This window comes from Diabrotica virgifera, chromosome 1 (assembly GCF_917563875.1).
Source record: "Diabrotica virgifera virgifera chromosome 1, PGI_DIABVI_V3a".
NCBI lineage: Eukaryota > Metazoa > Arthropoda > Insecta > Coleoptera > Chrysomelidae > Diabrotica > Diabrotica virgifera.
In genome coordinates, this window is record NC_065443.1 from 291,945,229 (window position 1) to 291,965,864 (window position 20,636).

At 33.0% G+C, this 20,636-nt stretch overlaps 2 protein-coding genes across 2 annotated transcripts in view; both read left to right on the forward strand.

Moving 5' to 3' along the window:
* Positions 1-19,255, forward strand: part of LOC114328958 (zinc finger protein 664-like) — a 34,229-nt gene extending 14,974 nt beyond the window's left edge. Inside the window, exon 2 of the mRNA XM_050642145.1 lies at positions 14,674-19,255. Coding sequence (XP_050498102.1) covers positions 14,674-15,536 — 863 coding nt within the window. The 3' untranslated portion in view covers positions 15,537-19,255. The remainder of the gene's footprint in view (positions 1-14,673) is intronic.
* On the forward strand, positions 997-11,255 carry LOC126879150 (zinc finger protein 64-like). Its single transcript, XM_050642148.1, has 2 exons — positions 997-1,666; positions 10,486-11,255. The coding sequence occupies exons 1-2, from the start codon at positions 997-999 to the stop codon at positions 10,851-10,853; spliced, it is 1,038 nt and encodes a 345-aa protein (XP_050498105.1). The 3' UTR covers positions 10,854-11,255.
* Positions 19,256-20,636: the final 1,381 nt, after the last annotated feature.

A 20,636-nucleotide genomic window follows, 5' to 3' on the forward strand; every position in this document is an offset into this window, starting at 1 on the left:
GGTTGGCAAAACTAAGAGGACTTACAAGTGGACACAGCCCGGATGTACCATCATAACCATGATACTCAAAGTATTCGTTTGACTTTCGTGGAGGACGGTTGCGTGCGATAGCGAACTTTTACCGTGTTTTGTTTTGTTCTGTTTATTGTTGCTTAAATTGTGGAATGTTTTGTGGTTCGTGTTTATGAACAATTTTATAGTTATTATTTTCATTTCGCTCAACCGTATTGTTTATCAAAATCAACGAGTGTTTTTACACTGTTATTATTGTTTACTTTCGTTGACATTGACCGGTATTTCAAGAGTTTATTCTTGCCTCTAAAATGGTTGATTTTAAATGTGATGTTTGCCAAAAAACTTTCTCCGAAAAGGATAAATATAAACTTTGCTGTGGTGGTGAATGTCGCCGATATTTTTGTACGTCGTGTACTGGTCTAGACAAAGCTACTACCAAGGTACTCTATCATCAAAAGTACCACAATATTAGATTCTTTTGTAGTATCTGTGATTCTCCCACAGTAAGACATCTTCACGATAAAGTTTCTCAGCTCCAGAAATCACAAATCCCAATTGAAATTGTAGAAGCACTGGGGACTTGTCTAAAGAAAAATATCGATTTATTTCCAGTCATCTCAGAAATCTATGACACCTTGAATACTCATGACCCAAATTTGAAAAATATTTACAAAAGAATAGATGAAATTCACAGTCTTCTTACGAGAAGCCCTGACAATGAAAATGAATCTTTATTCCATACGATCAGGGAAATGAAACAAAATATTTTTAATCTGGTGTCAATATTTATGGGCAATCATGAAGAGACTCTGAAGGTCCAAATTCAGGATGTATCCTGAATTTGAGTTGAAATGGACTTTTTTATGGTTTGCGGTGGAGTTTTATTTGGTTTTTCATTGGTACCTAGCCTTTCAATTTTGTGTGCCATTTGGTTGATAGTCATTTTCAAGTCAGCCATTTCCTTCACTATCTCTTCCTTTGATGTATACAACATTTTCAAGTCATCCATTTCCTTCACTATCTCTTCCTTTGATGTATACATCAAAGGAAGAGATAGTGAAGGAAATGGCTGACTTGAAAATGACTATCAACCAAATGGCACACAAAATTGAAAAGCTAGGTACCAATGAAAAACCAAATAAAACTCCACCGCAAACCATAAAAAAGTCCATTTCAACTCAAACTGATCCTGCAGAAACCCAAGAGTCTTTAGTGTCTTCTCCTTCAAAGGTAAATACTGTACCACCTACCAAATACACTGTAAAAGAAAACTGGCATTATGTGGTTGTATCAAAAATTCCACCTCCTTATACTGCTAAACAGATTGCACACTATGTCAAGGAGAAACTTGGTACCACCGATTTTATTCGGTGCTTCTCATTGCTGAGGGATACGGATAGACCAGACTCTGACTTTAAGATCGGTGTGCAAAATCAAAGTTTCATCAAGTTGCTGAAAGATCCAAGTTTGTGGCCGCCTGGTACTGTAGTACACAACCTTAATGACAATCCTCCAGCGCATGCCAATTCAGCTTCAACAACCATAAAAGTAGCGGCTCCAGCATCCAGTACTCCTTACACGACACCATCAACACGTACTAAGGAGGGCATATCCATTCAGATTGGTTCAGATAGGGATGCCATTATTGCAAGTAAGTCCTTTAATAAACAAAATTCAAGTATTGTGGTTACAGAGAAAACTATGAAAAAGGATGATGGGCTTTGTATGGACCCGATGACTCCACCTATAGTGCGGCTATCTCGTACTGCGGATGTGGAAAATAGTCGTTACTTGTTAGCTAGACTGAGGGACCCTGGGATTTTGAATCCTCTTCGACTCTTCCTTGCCTATCTCCATGATCAACCCTCAAGTACGTGTTACGATGGGCACACCAACACCACCATTAAATTGATGCTGGCTTCAGAGGGACTTCCTACTGACGTGGATTCCCTGCGTAAGCTGTATCACAGATTCCATGAGGCTTATGGTATTAGTACTGCTGAAGTTGAAACAGATCTTTCGGCTTTTGGAACCTTCTTTTCCACTGAGACACGCCTCCGACTCAAGAAAATTAGGGAATGTCAGAATAAATATTTTTCGAGTAATTCCCCATCTAGCAAAAATTTTTTTTTAATAAATTGACGCGTACGGAAGATCAAGCGCCTTCTGACAATTTGGACGATAGCAAGCTAAGTTTATTTCTTATTAACATTCAGTCCTTAAGACACAAAACTGATGAATTACTTCTATTACTAGAAGAGCTAAATTTTCCTGAGATTGTTGCCATAACTGAACATTGGTTAAATGTTGATGAACCTGTGTTTATTAAAAATTACACTATTATATCCAGATTTAACAGGAGTAGATTACCTCATGGGGGTACTTTGATTATGTCTACACAAAATGACTTTTCAGCAGTGACCAAATTTGATAATTTATTAATTGAAAAAGTATTTGAATTCTCCATAATTTATCAGAAATCTTCTGACCTCTATATTATTTGTATTTATAGAACTCCCGATGCGGATGTGCAGATTTTCTTACAACAACTACCTAGCTTGCTAGAATCTATTCCTTCAAAAAGTAAATTAGTTCTATGTGGCGATCTAAATATTGACTACTCCAGTGTGTGTGCTGCTCACGAATCTCTTCATTCTATCTTTGATTCCTTTGGTATAGGTATGCATGTAAATTCTCCAACCAGAATAACTAAAACTAGCTCTAGTATCATTGACTATGTCGTATCGTTTTTGGCTCCAAATTCTACTGATTGTACTGTCTTCAACTCAGGTTTCTCTGATCATGAAGCAGTATTGACTACATTTTGGTTAAAATCAAAAAATAATAGTGAAAACACGCAACGAAAATTGTTCCGTATCTTTGGAGAACAAAATTTTCTAACATTTAAACACCTATGTCAAACAACTGACTGGGACTTCCGCTCTGTTGATGTCGACATCGAGTTTTCTAGATTCATAAAGTTATTGTCTGGTCTGGCATACGAATCCTTTCCTCTTAGGCCCATCAAAACTAAACATCGTAAACCCTGGTCAACTAGAGGTCTACGTATATCTGCAAAGAACATGCGCTCATTATCGTACCTAAAAAAATTCTCGGACAACATATCCTTCCATGATTACGTTAGGCTTTACAAGAAAATTTACCATAAAGCCATAAAGGCCGCCAAGGAAATTTATTACAATGCGAGGCTGGCTAAATCAGGTAATGTTGCTAAGGAAACGTGGTCTATCGTAAATGAACTGAGAGATAAGACTTCTTCTCCCACCACAATCCCGACTTCTCCTGAGACCCTGAACAATTACTTTGTAAATGTGGCAAAAATATTAACAAATACTATACCTGCTTCTCAGGATCCGATTTCATATCTTTCTCATAAGAATGTAAATAGTTTCTTTTTTACACCCATAGTATTAGGTGAACTACGCTCTACAATAAATGACATTAAAAATAAATCGTCATCTGGGACTGATGGCCTCACTCTTAAAACGTTTTCTGCTCGACCTGATTGCACTTTAAACCACCTTACTACCTTAATAAACAGGTCATTCGAAACTGGAGTTTTTACAAGCTGCCTTAAGAAAGCGATAATTATTCCTATACACAAAGGAGGCGATAAAGATATTGCTTCGAATTATCGCCCTATTGCACTCCTGCCCACGTTGTCGAAGATAATTGAAAGTCTGGTAAAAAAATCTTATCTTTTCTGTTGAAATACAAATTGCTTACTCCACATCAATTTGGATTCCTGAGTGACAAATGCACGAATGATGCTATGTTGTTCCTTTTCGATCATGTTTACTCCAGTCTAAACAACCATCACTCTACAGCAACAATTTTCTGTGATTTCTCTAAAGCATTCGATTGTGTAAACCATAACATCTTGACTGACAAATTACAGCACTATGGATTTAGGGGAAAGGCTCTTAAATGGCTTAAATCATATCTTAATAAAAGAAGTCAGTTTGTAAGGGTTGACACGAAGACGTCTTCTTGCATGCCATTAGAATGTGGGGTACCTCAGGGTTCAGTTCTAGGCCCTATATTGTTTCTGATATACATAAATGACATCTCTAGTCTGAACATTAAAGGTAAAATATGTCTCTTTGCAGATGATACTAGTATTACTTGGAGTAACACGGATATTATGGATCTTCGCAATACCATAGCTACAGACCTAGTCACCATTAAATCGTGGTGCGATTCGAATCTCCTGTTATTTAACGTTTCTAAAACCAAAGTCCTACCTTACAACAGTATGATGCAACCTTTAGTACTTAATAACAACAGTCTAGAGGTAGTTGAATCGGTGAAGTGGGCTTATTATCGGGTTAAGTGGGGTTAGGGCTTATTGTGGATAAGTCTCTAAAATGGAACTTGCACATTGATGCCTTACACAAAAAATTAAGTTCTGCTTGTTTTGCGCTAAGATCAGTTGCTACGGAAATGAATTTGTCAACATCTAGGACCGTTTATTATGCCCTTTTTGAGTCTCATCTTCGGTACGCCCTTCCATTCTGGGGTACGTGTTGTGCGACTCAATTTGAGCGTATTTTTAAACTACAAAAGAGAGCTCTTCGTTACTCCCTGAGACTCAATAGCAGAGTTCATTGCCAAGAATTCTTTAAAAAATTTAAAATATTAACTCTTCCTTCTTTGTTTGTTTTTGAATCCGTTTGTTTAATCCGCAAACATGCATCAGAAGGTCCAGAGAGACCCACTCACAACTATCCCCTTAGAAACGTGGAGCATAATCTGTATCTGCCAACCCCACGGTCTGAGCTGGTTAAGTGCTCTATACTATACAATTCGAGAAAAATGCACAATCACCTGCCATCTAACATCAAATCTATTGCAGCATTTCCCGCTTTTCGCAAGGCCTTGAAAGCTTATTTGCTAGAGAGAGCTTTTTATACAGTGAATGACTTTTTTATAAACGATTTGGATTCAGCAAATTGACTTGCAGGATTATTACTTTCGAGTACTATTTTACATATTTGCAGCGGCATAGAACTTTTGATTTACTTTCCCTTTTCCTCGTTCGCCTTCTTTTTGCTCTGACGTTGTATACATATTGTTGCAAAATTTTTAATTTTTTAATGTGTACTTAATAACTATAAAATTATATTAAGTAGTATAACTCACGCCATTTACTTGGTGTCTGTTTCTGTTTTTGTTTTGTTTGTAGTTTTTTATTATTTTTTGTTTTTTATTGTATTTTTTTATTTTGTATAAGCTTTGTCCACAAATTGATAAAAATTTTTGACAATAAAGCATACCTTACTTACTTACTTACTATAAATAACAAGATAATATATTGCACATATGGAAGTCGTGACGTAACTGGAGACCGGCAAGTTCGTGATGGTTCGTAATCATTCGTAATGTCCGATTACTTTGAATTGTTCGCGGTTGTATTTTATATTTTATCTTTGACAGTTATTTTGAATGGAATCTCGACACTAAATTCTTTTCGAATACATTAAAGTTTAATGTTATTTTGCTAATTGAATAATTTCATCACATAATGCATACAAATCCCATTTAACTTTAACAAGAATTCAAATTCAACTTCCAGTCTCCAGTTACGTAATCAATGCGCGAACTCGGACGTATTTGAGCTACGGGAAAATACTATCTCTTTATTTATAGTATCATGATCATAACCATAAATTAAAAAAACCTTCCTTTTCATTTCGTGGTAATATCGGTACCTCGGAGAGACACAACAATACAATGACCATTTTCATAACAATACAGGAAAGCAATTTTAAACTTTTTTCAACAAAAAGTGTTATTGCTACAGCTGTTTATTGAAATGTGGAAACAATATTATATTAGAACATTGTATCTATTGTCATTTAAATCATGCATTTGTTATAATTGTTTATTATATAGTGTTTAAAAAGGTCATAATTGAAAAACAAAATGAATGTTGTATCTCGCCGAGGTACATATATGTACGCTGTAACCAATATTTCACCTGCTAGTGTTCCAAGAAATATGTTTGTTCTAACTGACTTGTTCGCTTTAACCGATTTGTTCGTTATAAGTAATATAAATGATTTTTTTATATGTTATTTTACGGAACCTACTATTTTGTTTGTTGTATCTGATTATACGTTATATAGTCGGTGTCGTTGTAAACGATTTTGAATGTATTCGAAATAATGAAATAACAAATCATGACTGATATTGCAAAAAGTCGTATGTGAAAATTTCAGTTTTTCTTTTATGGGCTTTAAGAGTGGCAAATTATGTTTACCATCCACCAGCAAAATGTCAACAGCTGATACATTGTGAAATATAACCTTACTTTTAAAAGTCTTATGTTTTCTCAGTTGATTGTTGTTATTGCAAAATGCCTTATGTCTGAGAAGACTGAAAGAGGAGGTAAGTTGTACTTTGCTTTCTCTCCCAGTTACTTTATACTGAATAGTGCTGTTATATTTCTGATTATAAGTGTTTCATAAGGGTTTTAATTGTAATCTGCATGTTATTTAATAGTTTATATGGACTTATACTCTTACAACAATATCTTTTTACACGGTTACATTTTTAGGTGTTTTTAGGTTATGTTTGTTACAACAATTTAAGCTCTAGAAAACTGATTTAATAAGTTTTTAGTATCTCTACTATAATAATATACTTAAAAATAGGGGTTTAGGACCTAGGCAATGGTTTGTTATGGTTATATCATGAACGATCTTAAAATTTATTTAGCTATCAAAATGTCTTATGTCTCAGTATTGGGTTTTGTGTTTAGCCTAAAATGTATTTTTAAACATATGACTTTTTGAAACATATTTTATATGCATATTTTTGTTTTAGAAAATGATCCAAAGGGGCAAATTGATGGTCGAACTGGCAAAACAGAGACTAGACTCTACAAATGTGAAGAACTTAGGCCTACCCATTGCAGACAATTTAGAAAAAGTTAACTTAGGCCTATCTGTTGATTCTTATAATCACATCTATCACCTTGGTTAGTCCTCATGCGCTTTTTTTGATCTTGTAAGGATTGGATTTGTCTTTAAACATAATATAGTCAAGCTAGTGTATGATAAAATAAAATTAAATCGGGTATATCTATGCAAGGAATTTCATTTACGCTGCACACTGCTTTAAAAAGGTTGCTGTTTTTGTCGGTAAGCATGACTCTGAAAGTAATAATTTAACTTACACTAATTTTTTATTGCATCACTTAACTTGACATTGTAACACAGCATTGTATTGTTAACCTTGTTATCCTGTAAGCTTTGTTAAGTTACCTATCTCATTAACATTGAATTAAAATGTTACAGATGTCGCTCGCTCTCCGTTTTTGTTGTTGATTTATCTATTATTAGCAGCAACCAAAAAGCATCTTTATTCAGTAATTGTTTGGCTAAGCCTATTTCTTATCGATTTTCCCCAAAAATGTGCTTTGATTATCTTTCAATCTGATGGGATTATAATGCTAATGATTTTTTTTTTTTAGATGACTCAGGTCTGGCTGCTGCTGTAGAGGTTTTACCAATGCCAGTTGAAGATGGAAATTCTACTCTTTTTGCTTTAGAGGAAGTCGACGCACAAGCTATGGAAATAACTCTTACGAACAAGAAAGAGCAACTTGGATCAACCAACAATGAATGTGCTAGACCTTGCCGAGAGAAAAAAATCAAAAGGGAGAGAACAAGTTCAGAAAATGTTACAACAAACTGACGATAGTATAAATGATCCCTTATTTTCATCTGATTCAGATGTTTATGAGCCTAGTTCAACCTCCAATGATGAAGAAACCCGCTTTCCAAGAAGGATTAAAGTATTGAAAAGGAAAACACTAAGTAAGAAAAAAAATACTTCTTGTCATACTGTTGCCTTAAAACCCCCAAATGTGGTTGACAGATCAGACAACATTGAAAACAATCAACAAGTTATTGAAGAACCTGGCGTGTTCCATGAGAATACTCCGGCTCCCATAGTTGGAGAGCAAGAAGAAGTTTATATACCGGTAGTAGAAAACCGTAGACAAATGGAACAGACTGTACAAGGCATACAAGAAAAAAGGAAAAGAAGAAGAGGGGAAATTGTAGATCCAAGGGACTGGGAAAGGAATGTTCAGTCTGCTAAAAGAAAGAATGGAGAAGCCTATTTAGGGTTGAAGAAACAAGAAAGTGAAAATGGCAGGAAATACAAATTCAACAATGAGAGGAAAGGTAGAGAAGTGAAAGCTCGTTGTAGATGCAAAAATAGTGCAAAATTTAACTGTACTTAAGTTACAGATCTAGACAGAAATAAACTTTTCAATAATTTATGGAAGAACGTAGACAGTTGGGAAGCTAAGCGAGCTGTGGTTGTATCACTTGTAGGAAAATCACGCCCTGACTATAGACGAAGTACAACTGATGTTGAGAATTCTCGTAAAAATGTGTCTTTTAAATACTACGTAAAAGTGGGAGATGATAAAGTTAGAGTCTGTAAGCAAATGTTTCTGAACACCTTTTGTCTTGGTGAAAAATCAGTAAGATCATGGGTGTTGAAAGGACCTATGGACCAACCACTGCCACAGGAAAATAACCCAGATGATATTGAGAAGGACAATGAGATTGTTCCAAACAATAATGACCAGGAGCAGATAGAACATTCTGAAAAAAGAGACAGTGCTCGGCAGTTTTTGAATTCTCTTCCTAAAATGGAGTCCCATTACTGTCGGGCTAAGACAACAAAACAATATTTAGAACCCAATTGGGAAAATAAATCACAGCTACACAGAGAATATACTCGTTGGTGTGAGGAAAGGAATGTCGTTCAACCTGCCTCAAGATCCCTTTTTCACAAAGTTTTTGTCCTAATGAACCTAGGATTTTTCATTCCAAAAAATGATCAATGCGAAACATGCATCAAGTTTAAGTTAGGTATGGTCACAGCAGAAGAGTACCAGCAGCATCAGAATAGGAAAGAAGGAGCTAGGAATGAGAAGGACAATGATAAGAAGAAAGCAGAAGAGTCAAACAATACATTGGTGGTTGCCGTTGATGTACAAAAAGTGCTTACATGTCCAAACATCAAAGCCTCTTCGTCTTACTACAAAACTAAGCTGAAAGTTCACAACTATTCTATTTACAATGTAGCAAACCATGATGTAACATGCTACATCTGGCATGAAGGAAATGGTCAGTTAGATGGGGATATCTTTGCATCTTTGATTGTGAGGTTTCTTAAAAAACAATTAGAAAGATGCCCAGACATAACTGAAGTTATAATTTGAAGTGATGGCTGCACCAACCAGAACAGATGCGAAACAGTATCCAATGCTCTGTTGAGTGTAGCTATTAGTAAAAGAATTACAGTGTATCAAAAGTACCTTGAGGTGGGCCACACCCAAATGGAAGTAGACAGTGTACATAGTACGATTGAAAGGAAGATTAAAAAACATGAACATTTTGTACCTGCAGACTTTGTTAGAGACATCAAAGAAGCTCGAAAAATTCCAGGCCCCTATTCTGTAGAAACTCTTACTTATAAAGACTTTTCTAGCTTTGCTGATGGATACAAAAGTATCAGACCCGGAAATAAAAAAGGTGATCCTTATGTGACCGACCTACGATGCCTCAAGTACACTTCTGATGGTCAAATTTGGTATAAACTGCAGTTCTCTGATAACTGGACGCTTCTGCCCAGACGTCCCAAACCAATAACACAGGTATATTCTCAGATCAAACCACTGTACAACAAGCCGGTCCCCATCTCAGCTAGAAAATTCAAAGACTTGCAAGAGTTGAAAAACCTATTAGAAGAGGATTATCGTTCATTTTATGACTACTTATGTCATGACAATGAGTAAACACTAGTTTAGGTCATACATTTATTGAAATGTAAAACAATTATTAAAAATTATTTAATAAAAATGTGTTTCATGAAAAGTCTTATGTGAATAAAACCACCCTAATTTAAGTACAAGAAGTCTTATGTCTGAGTAAAAATGTCGTATGTTGAAATAAAGTTAAAATATTAATTACAAAAAGTCGTATGTGCGTTGAAAACCTAAAATTAATAACTTACTTATATAAACACATTGTAACATAAAACTAAATAATAAAAATAATCTATAAACAGATTTCCAGATTAATAATATTATTAACTAAAAAAATATAAAGTTTTTTTGCTCTCCTGAAAAGTGCCTCTTTTGACATACGACCTTTTGCAATAACAGTCTCGAAATGTTATATTATTTGTTATTTCATTATTTTGAACACTTTCTCTCTCATACACCTACTTACTATAATACTACGCATAACCACCATCCCCCACCGATACCTTTAGAATCAGTGCACTGTACTTAGATATTATCATCACCTGAACTTTTGTCATAGTGTGGTTTTTACTTTGTTTATTTATTCTATAGTTTTTACATTATGTTTACGATCTGCCGTTTCTACATGCACAGTTTTAGTTTTATTTTTATTTTAGGTTTACGTCAGAACGAGGTTCAAACGGAATCACAAGGATCTTTGATAACACAAACACGAGAAAGTTCGTACAAGTGTGAAACATGTTTGAAGGAATTTACTGTTTTACGTTATTCAAAGAGGCATTTGCAAATACACACTGGGAACAAACCTTATAAGTGTGAAATTTGTTTTAAACAATTTGGTAAAGCAGAAGCTTTAAAAGGGCATTTAAGAATACACACTGGAGAAAAGTCTTACAAGTGTGAAATTTGTTATAAGCAATTTAGACAAGATGGACATTTGAAAAGGCATGTAAAAATACACACCGACGAAAAGCCTTTAAGTGTGAAATTTGTTTTAAGAAATTTAGTGAAGCAGGAAATTTGAAAAAGCATTTAAGAATACACACTGGAGAAAAGCCTCACAACTGCGAAATCTGTTTTAAGCGATTTAGTAATACATCAAGTTTAAAACATCATTTGAGAATACACAGTGGAGAAAAGCCTTACAAGTGTGAAACATGTTTTAAACGATTTAGTGGAGCAAGTTCTTTAAAAAAAAACATTTGAGAGTGCACACTGGAGAAAAACCTTACAAGTGCGAAATCTGTTTAAAGCAATTTACTGACGTAGCAAATTTGAAAAGGCATTTAAAGATACATAAAACTGATGTGTTAGTATTATGCTAGATAGTCGATTTGTAGTTACATATCGATAGCTTAGTGTGAAAACCTCGTATCTCATTTCACAAAAAATTTTACAGGAGAGACTTTAAACTTAATTTCTACATACAGTAGGAAAAATGAAATAATACCCATGAACGAACATATAAAACACGCTGTATTTTCCTGTCACCGTGTCACACAAAAAATTGGCCAGCGCAAGTACATGTAATAATTATTGTTACATGTACTTGAACTGGACAATTTTCTTTGTGACACGGTGACAGGAAAATACAGCGTGTTTTATATGTTCGTTCATGGGTATTCTTTCATTTTTCCGACTGTACTATACCTTAATACAAAAAAAAACTATCTTTATATATTTTTTAATTCTCAGTACGTTTAGATCATTACACATACATTTTTCATATGTATTTTGGGTCAGAGTATGCAGAAATTCAGTTTGAAGTCACTCATGTAAAATTTTCTGTACAATGAGATACGAGGTTTTCACACCAAGCCATCGATATAAAGTTTATGGTGCTCTGATGCTTTTTGTGAGAGTAGGAAAATTATACATTTTTCGACAAGTCCCGTAATAATATTAGACAATATTAAAATTTAGAATCCAGTATAGTAAATAGAATAAAAGCTTAAATAACGCCTTGAATATATTTGTTAGACATATACTCTGGGCTGATTAGCAAAATACAAGGAAAAGTTATTTACCAGAAATTTATATTTATGTATATATTAATAATATAGGTATGCAGTGTTATAAGGTATATTAATAATATAGGTAATAGTTATTTATGATCTAAGTGTTAAAAGTACACGTTTAAGAGGCTACAGTAGCGATCAACAGGTAGCAACAAACGCGTTCCAAGATTGCGGCTCTAATATTGAATATTTTGTCGAGATATTAGGCACACATATTCGTAATATAATAAAGAATGGCGGTACAGAGCCCAATTTCAGATATATGTTAGTACGTGGAATTTACTCTATAACTAAATATTGAAAAAATGAGCCTGTACCGCCATTAAGAAGAAAAAAAAAAAAAGAATGTGTGTGTACTTTGTACGCACGTAAGAAGATATTCTTTTATTATATAATAGGTAATTTAAACGAAGTAAATATACTTAAAAGGTTATTTGTACTTATTTTATTTAAAAATCAAACTAACTTTCTTATCTACCACTTTCAAAAAAGAAGAATATCTTCAAAAATTATATAATAATATACTTACAATCATAATATCTATAAAAAAAAAATAAAAAAACAATAACTTACTTGGGGCTTGAACCCACTTCACGTCCACCGCGCCGTACGAAAGTTGACGGCATTTCAAACTGCACCACATTCGCGTATACGTCATGTGGGAATATACACAAACTAAACGTTTACACCATAAATTTATATGAATTTAATAAAATTATTAGTTTAATTTTTGTCGAAATAAAATACAACAAAATATAGAGTAAGAAAACGATATATGAGATGAAGATTTGTAGAAAGTTTGTTCGTAATCAGATTATCTAAATTAAAGCATTGCCTACTAATAGCTAACTACATTATTTTGTTTACATTTTCCAAATAGATAGGTATTGAAACTATTAGGTATTTCCAACGGAAACATTTAGAATTACGTACCTGCGGCTTTTCAAACTTATTTAAAAAGTCACTATAATTATAAATTTGATTTTATTTCTGTCCACACATCAATAAAAACTAATATTATACAATATTTTTGTTTACCGGTAACCTCCATATTGAACAATTATTGACAGATCATTTCAAAATTTCAACACCCAATCAGAGCCCGTATAACGACTAATACCATACTGTCGGTGGCGCATGCGCGCGGATCAATCAAATTTTACCCTCAATCGATTCGCCGCTAAAGAAGAATATCTTCAAAAAATAAACTTTCTTCAAATAAACTTTTTTATCCCATGCCTAGGTTTTGTGTAATCTTGGAACTACTAAATTTTTTTATTTCTAACAAGAAATCGAACATATTATAACTAAATAACTAATTAGGCAACATAGAGAAATTATCACTGTCATTTTGACAAACCTGCGTCAGATTTTCTCTAATCTGTTCTGTTATCTTTATCGATATCTGTTCAGTGCAGTAGTGTGTTAATTTAGGAATTCGTTATTGTTGTTTCATAGGAAAGTTGTGTTTATTGATAGTTAATTTATTATATATTTGTTGTTGTATAAGTTGTTGGCCTCTTTGAAAGAATAGATTGTTGTTAATTGTGAGTTTTAGTTAGATGTAGGTAGGTAAGTATATTTTACTTGAACTTGAATCTTGTAGCCCGGATAATCAAAAGGGTATAGCTCAGTGGTAGAGCGTTGGACTGGAGATCAAGAGGACCCCGGTTGGAATCCTGGTGTTTTCTAATCTTTTTTTAATTGTTGGTATTGTTTTAATAAAAATGTTTGGAAAGTAGTAAGTAAAAATTAATTTAATCTTTAAATAAAATACAAATAAAGTGTCCGAAAGTATATTATTGAAATCATATTTAGAAGTATAACTTCTTACGTGCGTACATAGTACACACACATCCTTTTTATTCTAAAAATATTATCAAAAGTTTAACAAAATGGAAAAAGTAAATCAAACGAAAAATAAAGTGAAACCTTCCAAGAAAAAGTCCATTAAAAACTGTGCCAAAATTATGCGAAAATCGAAATTTGTTTCTTCACAACAAAAAATGATTATTTATTATTTTTTTATTATTAGATATTTCATGCAAATACCTTTCTAAATACCTATCTTAACATACAATTTTCACCCATTTTGGTTTATTTTTTATAAATATCTATTTATTAATAATAAAATCGTTTTCTATTACTTCCATTTAGCGCGACTATGATATTGTCAAAATATTAATCTTAGATAATATCAAAGATTACCACTGTTGCCAAAGTTTATGATACTATCTCCCGAAGTTATATTTTGTTGCTACCTGTTGATCGCTACTGTTTATTACTATTAAGGCACGTATTATGATATAAGTGTTAAAAGTACACGTTTAAGGCACGCCTGTGAAAGTTTGCAGAATGAGCGAAGCGAGTTCTGCAATTCTCATGAGTGCCTTAAAAATGTACTTTTTAACACGAATATCATACAATATTTTTTAAATACAAAAAAAATAAAAAAATGATAAAGTGAATTTTGTCTTATTGTGGCCCACCCTCCCCTAATTAGTTATCATCATTATATTCGATTCGCTAATCTGAGACACAACTGTCTATAAAGATGCACTAGAAATAAATAAGCACGAGAAGCACGCCCAAATCATGATTTGGGAGTGCTCCTCGACCATTCAACGTGTCTTTGTGTATTTCTATATAGTGCATTTTTATGGTGATTGTAGTATAGATAGTTGTGTATCAGATTAGCGAATCGACATACCTGAACTTTTATCATAGCGTGGTTTTTACTTTGTTTATTTATTCTAGAGTTATTACAGTCTCTATATGATCTGCTTTTCCTGCAAGTAACGGTTTATAATTTGATTTTTGTTTTAGGTTTAAATCAGAACGAGATTGAAACGGAATCCGAAGGATCTTTGATACCAATCTCACGAGCAAGTTTGTACAAGTGTGAAACATGTTTGAAGAAATTTACGGTGTTAAGATATTTAAAAAAGCATTTGCGAATACACACTGGGGACAAACCTCACAAGTGCAAAATTTGTTCTAAGCAATTTAGTGGAGCAGGAACTTTGAAAAAGCATTTAAGAATTCACTCTGGCGAAAAGCCTTACAAGTGTGAAATTTGTTTGAAGGAATTTAGTCGAAATGACAGTTTGAAAAAGCACTTAGGGATACACACTGGAGAAAAGCCTTATAAGTGCGACATTTGTTTGAAGGAATTTAGTCAAGATGGACATTTGAAAGATCATTTAAGGATACACACTGGAGACAAACCTTACAAGTGTGAAATTTGTTTTAAACAGTTTAGTCGAGCAGGTTCTTTGAAGACACATTTAAGAGTGCACACTGGCGAAAAGCCTTACAAGTGTGAAATTTGTTTTAAACAATTTAGTGACTCAAAAACTTTGAAAATTCATTTAAGAATACACACTGGGGAAAAGCCTTACAACTGCGAAATTTGTTTGAAGCAATTTAGTCATGATGGACATTTGAAAAGTCATTTGAGAGTGCACACTGGAGAAAAGCCTCACGAGTGCGAAATATGTTTTAAACAATTTAGTGAAGCAGGAACTTTGAAAAAGCACTTAAGAATACACACTGGAGAAAAACCTTACAAGTGTGAAATCTGTTTTAAGCAATTTACTGAGTTAGGAAATTTGAAAAAGCATTTAAGGATACACGCTAGAGAAAAGCCATCTTCTTCTTCGACTTTAAGTACCGTGCCCAAATTTTAGGCGTGGATAGCATCGATGACAATTTGCCGATATCGTTCTCGATCTTGTACGGCATGTGATAGTTGATCTGCTGATAAGCCAGTCCATTGACGAAGGTTTCGGTGCCACGAATATTTCTTCGTACCATACACCTTCAATTACAGTCGGTATGAAATATATGTCAATTTGACAATTTCAATCGACAATATGAATTATTTAAGAAAGTTGCAAGATTTCTCCGCTATAGGGCTTTTCATTCACAGTTATTTGTTTCGAGCTTCTGTCATGTGTCACATAATATTAATATATCTACGTCGTACGTTATTAGTATATACCAATGATACAAACCAAAGAGGTATGACGGAGATATATTAATATTATCATGTGACACATGATGACAGAAGCTCGAAACAAATGACAATCGATGAAAAGCCCTATTCGCGCACGATCGTTTCTCGTATCACCTCCAAGTACTTGCACGACCTAATGTTCAAACACGTGTATATATTCAACCAAAAGCTGACGTTTCCTCGACGTTATTGACGTCACTTGGTTGCCTGGGATACCTATCTAATGCACTTTACAGAATTGAAATTAGACTATTTAAGCGGCCTCAGGAGTATTTTAAAATTATAAACAATTTTTTGGCTTATAAATAAATAGAATATCTCGGGAAATATTAAATTAAATTAAACCATGAAAACGGTATTGGAAAGAATGCGGTAGGACGCTACTTATAAAAGAAAAAAAATCTTTAATTGTGATAAGTGGTTCCTGAGATACAACTGGTCAAAGTTGACCGGCATGTACGGCAAAGATATAAACAATAGGATCATAATTTTCGAACCATCACCTTTTTATTTCGGTCCTCTTTCGCCAAACCAATTTTCATATCTTTAAAATACTCAAGATATATTATAATAATAAAAACTATCGATATGTATTACGAGTGAAAAATGCCAAAAATAGCAAAATTCCAATCAAAAGTTATGTTGGAGAAAATGGAATTTCAAAGTTCAAAATCGGCAGTGGCGGCTCGTCAGAGGAGGCTTAGCCTCCCCATAAATTTTTTACACACGCTACACTATTTTGTTTATCTTGAATCGCGAAAAACAACAAGCACTCTCACTATTATACAACGTGTAAATTTCATATTATCACTAAATATCCATACGCACGGAGCATTAGCATTAGAGCGCATGATTGCGTCTCAGTTTTTTTATTATTATTGTAGGCAGGACCCTGGGTTATCCCGAGATGCATGAACGGATCCGAGAAGCCGGCCAGCCTTCGTTGCTACTGCGCAGCAGCGCAGCAGGCGTTTAAGGAGACCCGGCATCTACGGTGCCATCACACGCTGCCCGGAGATTTACCAACGGAGGCTAACTAGCTTCTCGGCTCCGTTGCCGTTGCGTGCATCTCGGGACAACGAATTTTAGGGTCCTGACTAAAAATAATGAAAGAACTAAAAGTGCGAATTTTGTTATGAAATCTGGTATTTGGGGTTAGAATAATATTTGGAACAACTTGTTCAAATAACTTTTTCCGATATTTGTAACGCAAAGCAAAATATCGGTAATTTATCATGTTTTTGGATCCGCAGTAGGCCACGTTTAGAATTAAAAAAATTCAGTTGAGTATCTTAAAAAATGTGAACCTTCAACCTGTATGGACTGCAAAACTTCAAATCTGTATTTATTTTTTACAAAGATGGAATTGTTAACAAATAAACGACACAAACTTTGGTATTAAACTTTTACAATTAGACTAATTATTTTTAAAATGATATGATATTATGAAATGTAAATAAAAAATGGGCCCTTACATTACATTTTTTGGCTAGTGCAAATTTGTCTAGATATTTTAGAGTTAGGTATAGCCTCACCTATTGTAAAAATCACGAGCCGCCACTGAAAATCGACATACGTTAAAAAATGCATTTGCTCGGCTTCCCATGGAACAATTTTCTTCATTTTTTTTTGTTCTTAAGTAACTCGAGCAGAGCCATCTAACTAATTCATTATTAAATGTCAACGTTGCTTTTGTTTTGTTCTAATAAATTAATTTATAAGAAAAAAAGCTACATATTTTTTCCAGTTGTAGACTTTTTTTAGATAAACTTAAAACAAATGTACCCTTTAACGTTAAAAATACAAATATTCTCATTTGAAAGCTATATAATTATTTAAACAATATTTGTTTAAACACATTAAAAAATTTTGTTATAATAAATAAATTAATTTATTATGACAAAACAAAAGCAACTTTGACATTTAATAATTCGTTAGTTAGATGGCTCTACTCGAGTTACTTGGTAACAAAAATAAAATGAAGAAAATTGCTCCATGGGAAGCCAAGAGAATGCATTTTTTAACGTATACCGATTTTGAACTTTGAGATTCCATTTTCTCCAACCTAATTTTTGATTGAAATTTTGCTATTCTCGGCATTTTTCACTCGAAATATCGATAGTTTTTATTATTATAATATATGCTATGAGTATTTTAAAGATATGAAAACCGGTTGTGTCTCAGGAACCACTTATCACAATTAAACGTTTGTTCCTTATAAGGAGCGTCCTGCCGCATTCTTTCCAATACCATTTTCATGGTTTAATTTAATTTAATATTTCCCGAGATATTCTATTTGTTTATAAGCCAAAAAATTGTTTATAATTTTAAAATATTCCTGAGGCCGCATAAATAGTCCAATTTCAATTTTGTAAAGTACATTAAATAGGTATAGTGCCTTTCTATACCATCATAGTTACTCTTATGCATCGTAATTGTGGTTATTATAGTGACCGTAAATTTTTAATTAACAATTTAATTGTTGCTAAACTGTTCATTCAATTTCCATCGGCTTCTGGAATTATAGTCTATACCAAAAAAGAGCTTTTATATTACCAAGCTATTTAATTATTGATAAACAATTACTTACCTAAAATTTTAGTTGAAAATTAAAGATTTTGTTGGAAAAACCCGCATTTTCCGAGGAAAATTTTCGTCGAAGGAAATCGGAAAAACATGTCTCTATGCAGAATTTAATAACGGTGAATTTTTATTTGTGTGTTTTTGGTGTAAAGTTTAAATCTTTGGAGTTATAGAGCAAAAATAGAAAAAACATGATTTTCGGGCGCCATTTAGTTTATAAAAAAGTAGCATACTATCTGCGGACTTTGCATACCTAGATTATTAATATATAGAATCATAAGATTCGATTTCATCAATAAAATTGCTGGTAAATAACATTTCCTTGTATTTTGCTAATTAGCCCAGAGTATAAGTGTTAAATTTGTTTTAAACAATAATTTAGTATACTAAGTGTGAAAATTGTTGTAAGCAAATTATTCAAACAATTTGGAAGCATATTTCAGATGGGATTGCACACTGAGGAAAATTATTACAAGTCTGAAATTTGTTTTAAGCCATTTTGTTAAGTAAGAAGTTCGTAAAAGCATTTGAAATTTATTTCACACAGTTTACTGAAAAAATAAATTATATCGATGCATTAGACAACCTACACTAGATACCTACAATGTTTATTTATCAATAAACAATTATTTAGTTATTAATTTATTATGTTACTAATGTTATGTTGTATAAATATATTTGTGATTTTATTTAGTTGATTCACTTTGTATAATAAATAGTAAGTTATACTTATATTGTCTATATGTTAAGATTTGTCTTTTTTAATAAAAAGTATCTATATAGGCGCCTTTTCTTCAATTTCTGTTGTCTATAAATCGGATCTCTGCTTATCACTCAGTACACAACTCTTCTAGCCCAGATAGTTTTTTTCTGCTTTATGAGAGGAGTAAAATGTAGTCAATTTAGTTAAAAAAAATGTTTTTGCACACCCTGTAGAAGTGATTATATTAATGTTTATATTACTGAATAGAGAATTGAATAACCTTCCAAATGAGTTATCACGCGACCCCTATTTTCATAAAAAAATCATCGATTACGTCATCACAACCAGACATTGGCGGCCCCTGGTGTAAAATATTGGGGGTGCACACATGTGTTAAGATATAAAAAGACCTTCAGACCCTATTTCCGTAGGTAAAATTTGTTGAGTGTCGTCAAATTGTAAAAATCAAAGGACCTTATTAAAAATTACAATAAATAATGTATTTTTCTACAACCGTGTTAAAAATGCAATTTTTAGCACTCCATACGAGCGTTAAAAATGCTACTTTAAGGCACTAGTGCTTTAAAAAATTTTTAAGGCACTGCAGTTCGTATTGACCGTATATGCAATTTTGATGTAATGTCAAAAAATTATAAAATTGTAATGTCAGTCAAGTTCAAGTAAAAGTTTTTGTAGATATTGTCCTGTAATTACGTTTGTAGAAAAAATGTTGTATGATATGTGTGTTAAAAAGTACATTTTTAAGGCACTCATGTGAATTGCAGAATGAGCGAAAGCGAGTTTCACATTCGTGCCTTAAACGTGTACTTTTAACACTTATATCATAAATGATTAACATTAAATATTATTACATAAATATTATTGACTTAAAATTATAATCTAGTGTTTAAATGTTACAAGCAAGTTTTGTAACGAAAGTCAGTCACCTTTTTTTTAGATAAATTATTCACAAACAAATTCAGTAAAATTTGGAATTTCTTGAATCATTTTTTTTTTAATTGAAAACATTGCGAGTGCAGTTAATCGATCTTGGCCCATAGCTATTCTAAGGAAGATTTTGATACGTTTCAATGCAGAGAGACATCGTTCTGTTTCTGCAGTTGTCACTGGCATCGTAACAAGTAATTGAAGAATTCAAATTATTTCAGAAAAATCGTCTTGTAAATTATTTTTAATCAAAAATTTAGTTAAGTGGACTGCGTCGGATAGTTAAAATCGTATCTTCTATTTTATTCATTATGCTTCCTCTTCTCCAAATATGTGCTTCACACCTACACAATTTGTAAGTTTTTACACAAATCTCCATTTTAAATAATCATTTATAATCCCGACCTTTGCACTTTGGTAGGTACATTCTTAATTAACAAAGTTGGTTTCGGCATTTTTAATTGATTTTAAATATTCCACGCTAACATTTACATCCACAAATCCTTCCATTCTTAATATTGTTCCGAAATTCGAACT

Excerpts from the sequence above, each read along its gene's own strand:
- LOC126879150 (XM_050642148.1), top strand. The coding sequence starts at position 997 with ATGTATACAACATTTTCAAGTCATCCATTTCCTTCACTATCTCTTCCT. Across the intron at positions 1,667-10,485 it reads TAGGGATGCCATTATTGCAA|GTTTACGTCAGAACGAGGTT; the intron begins GTAAGTCCTTTA and ends TTTTTATTTTAG.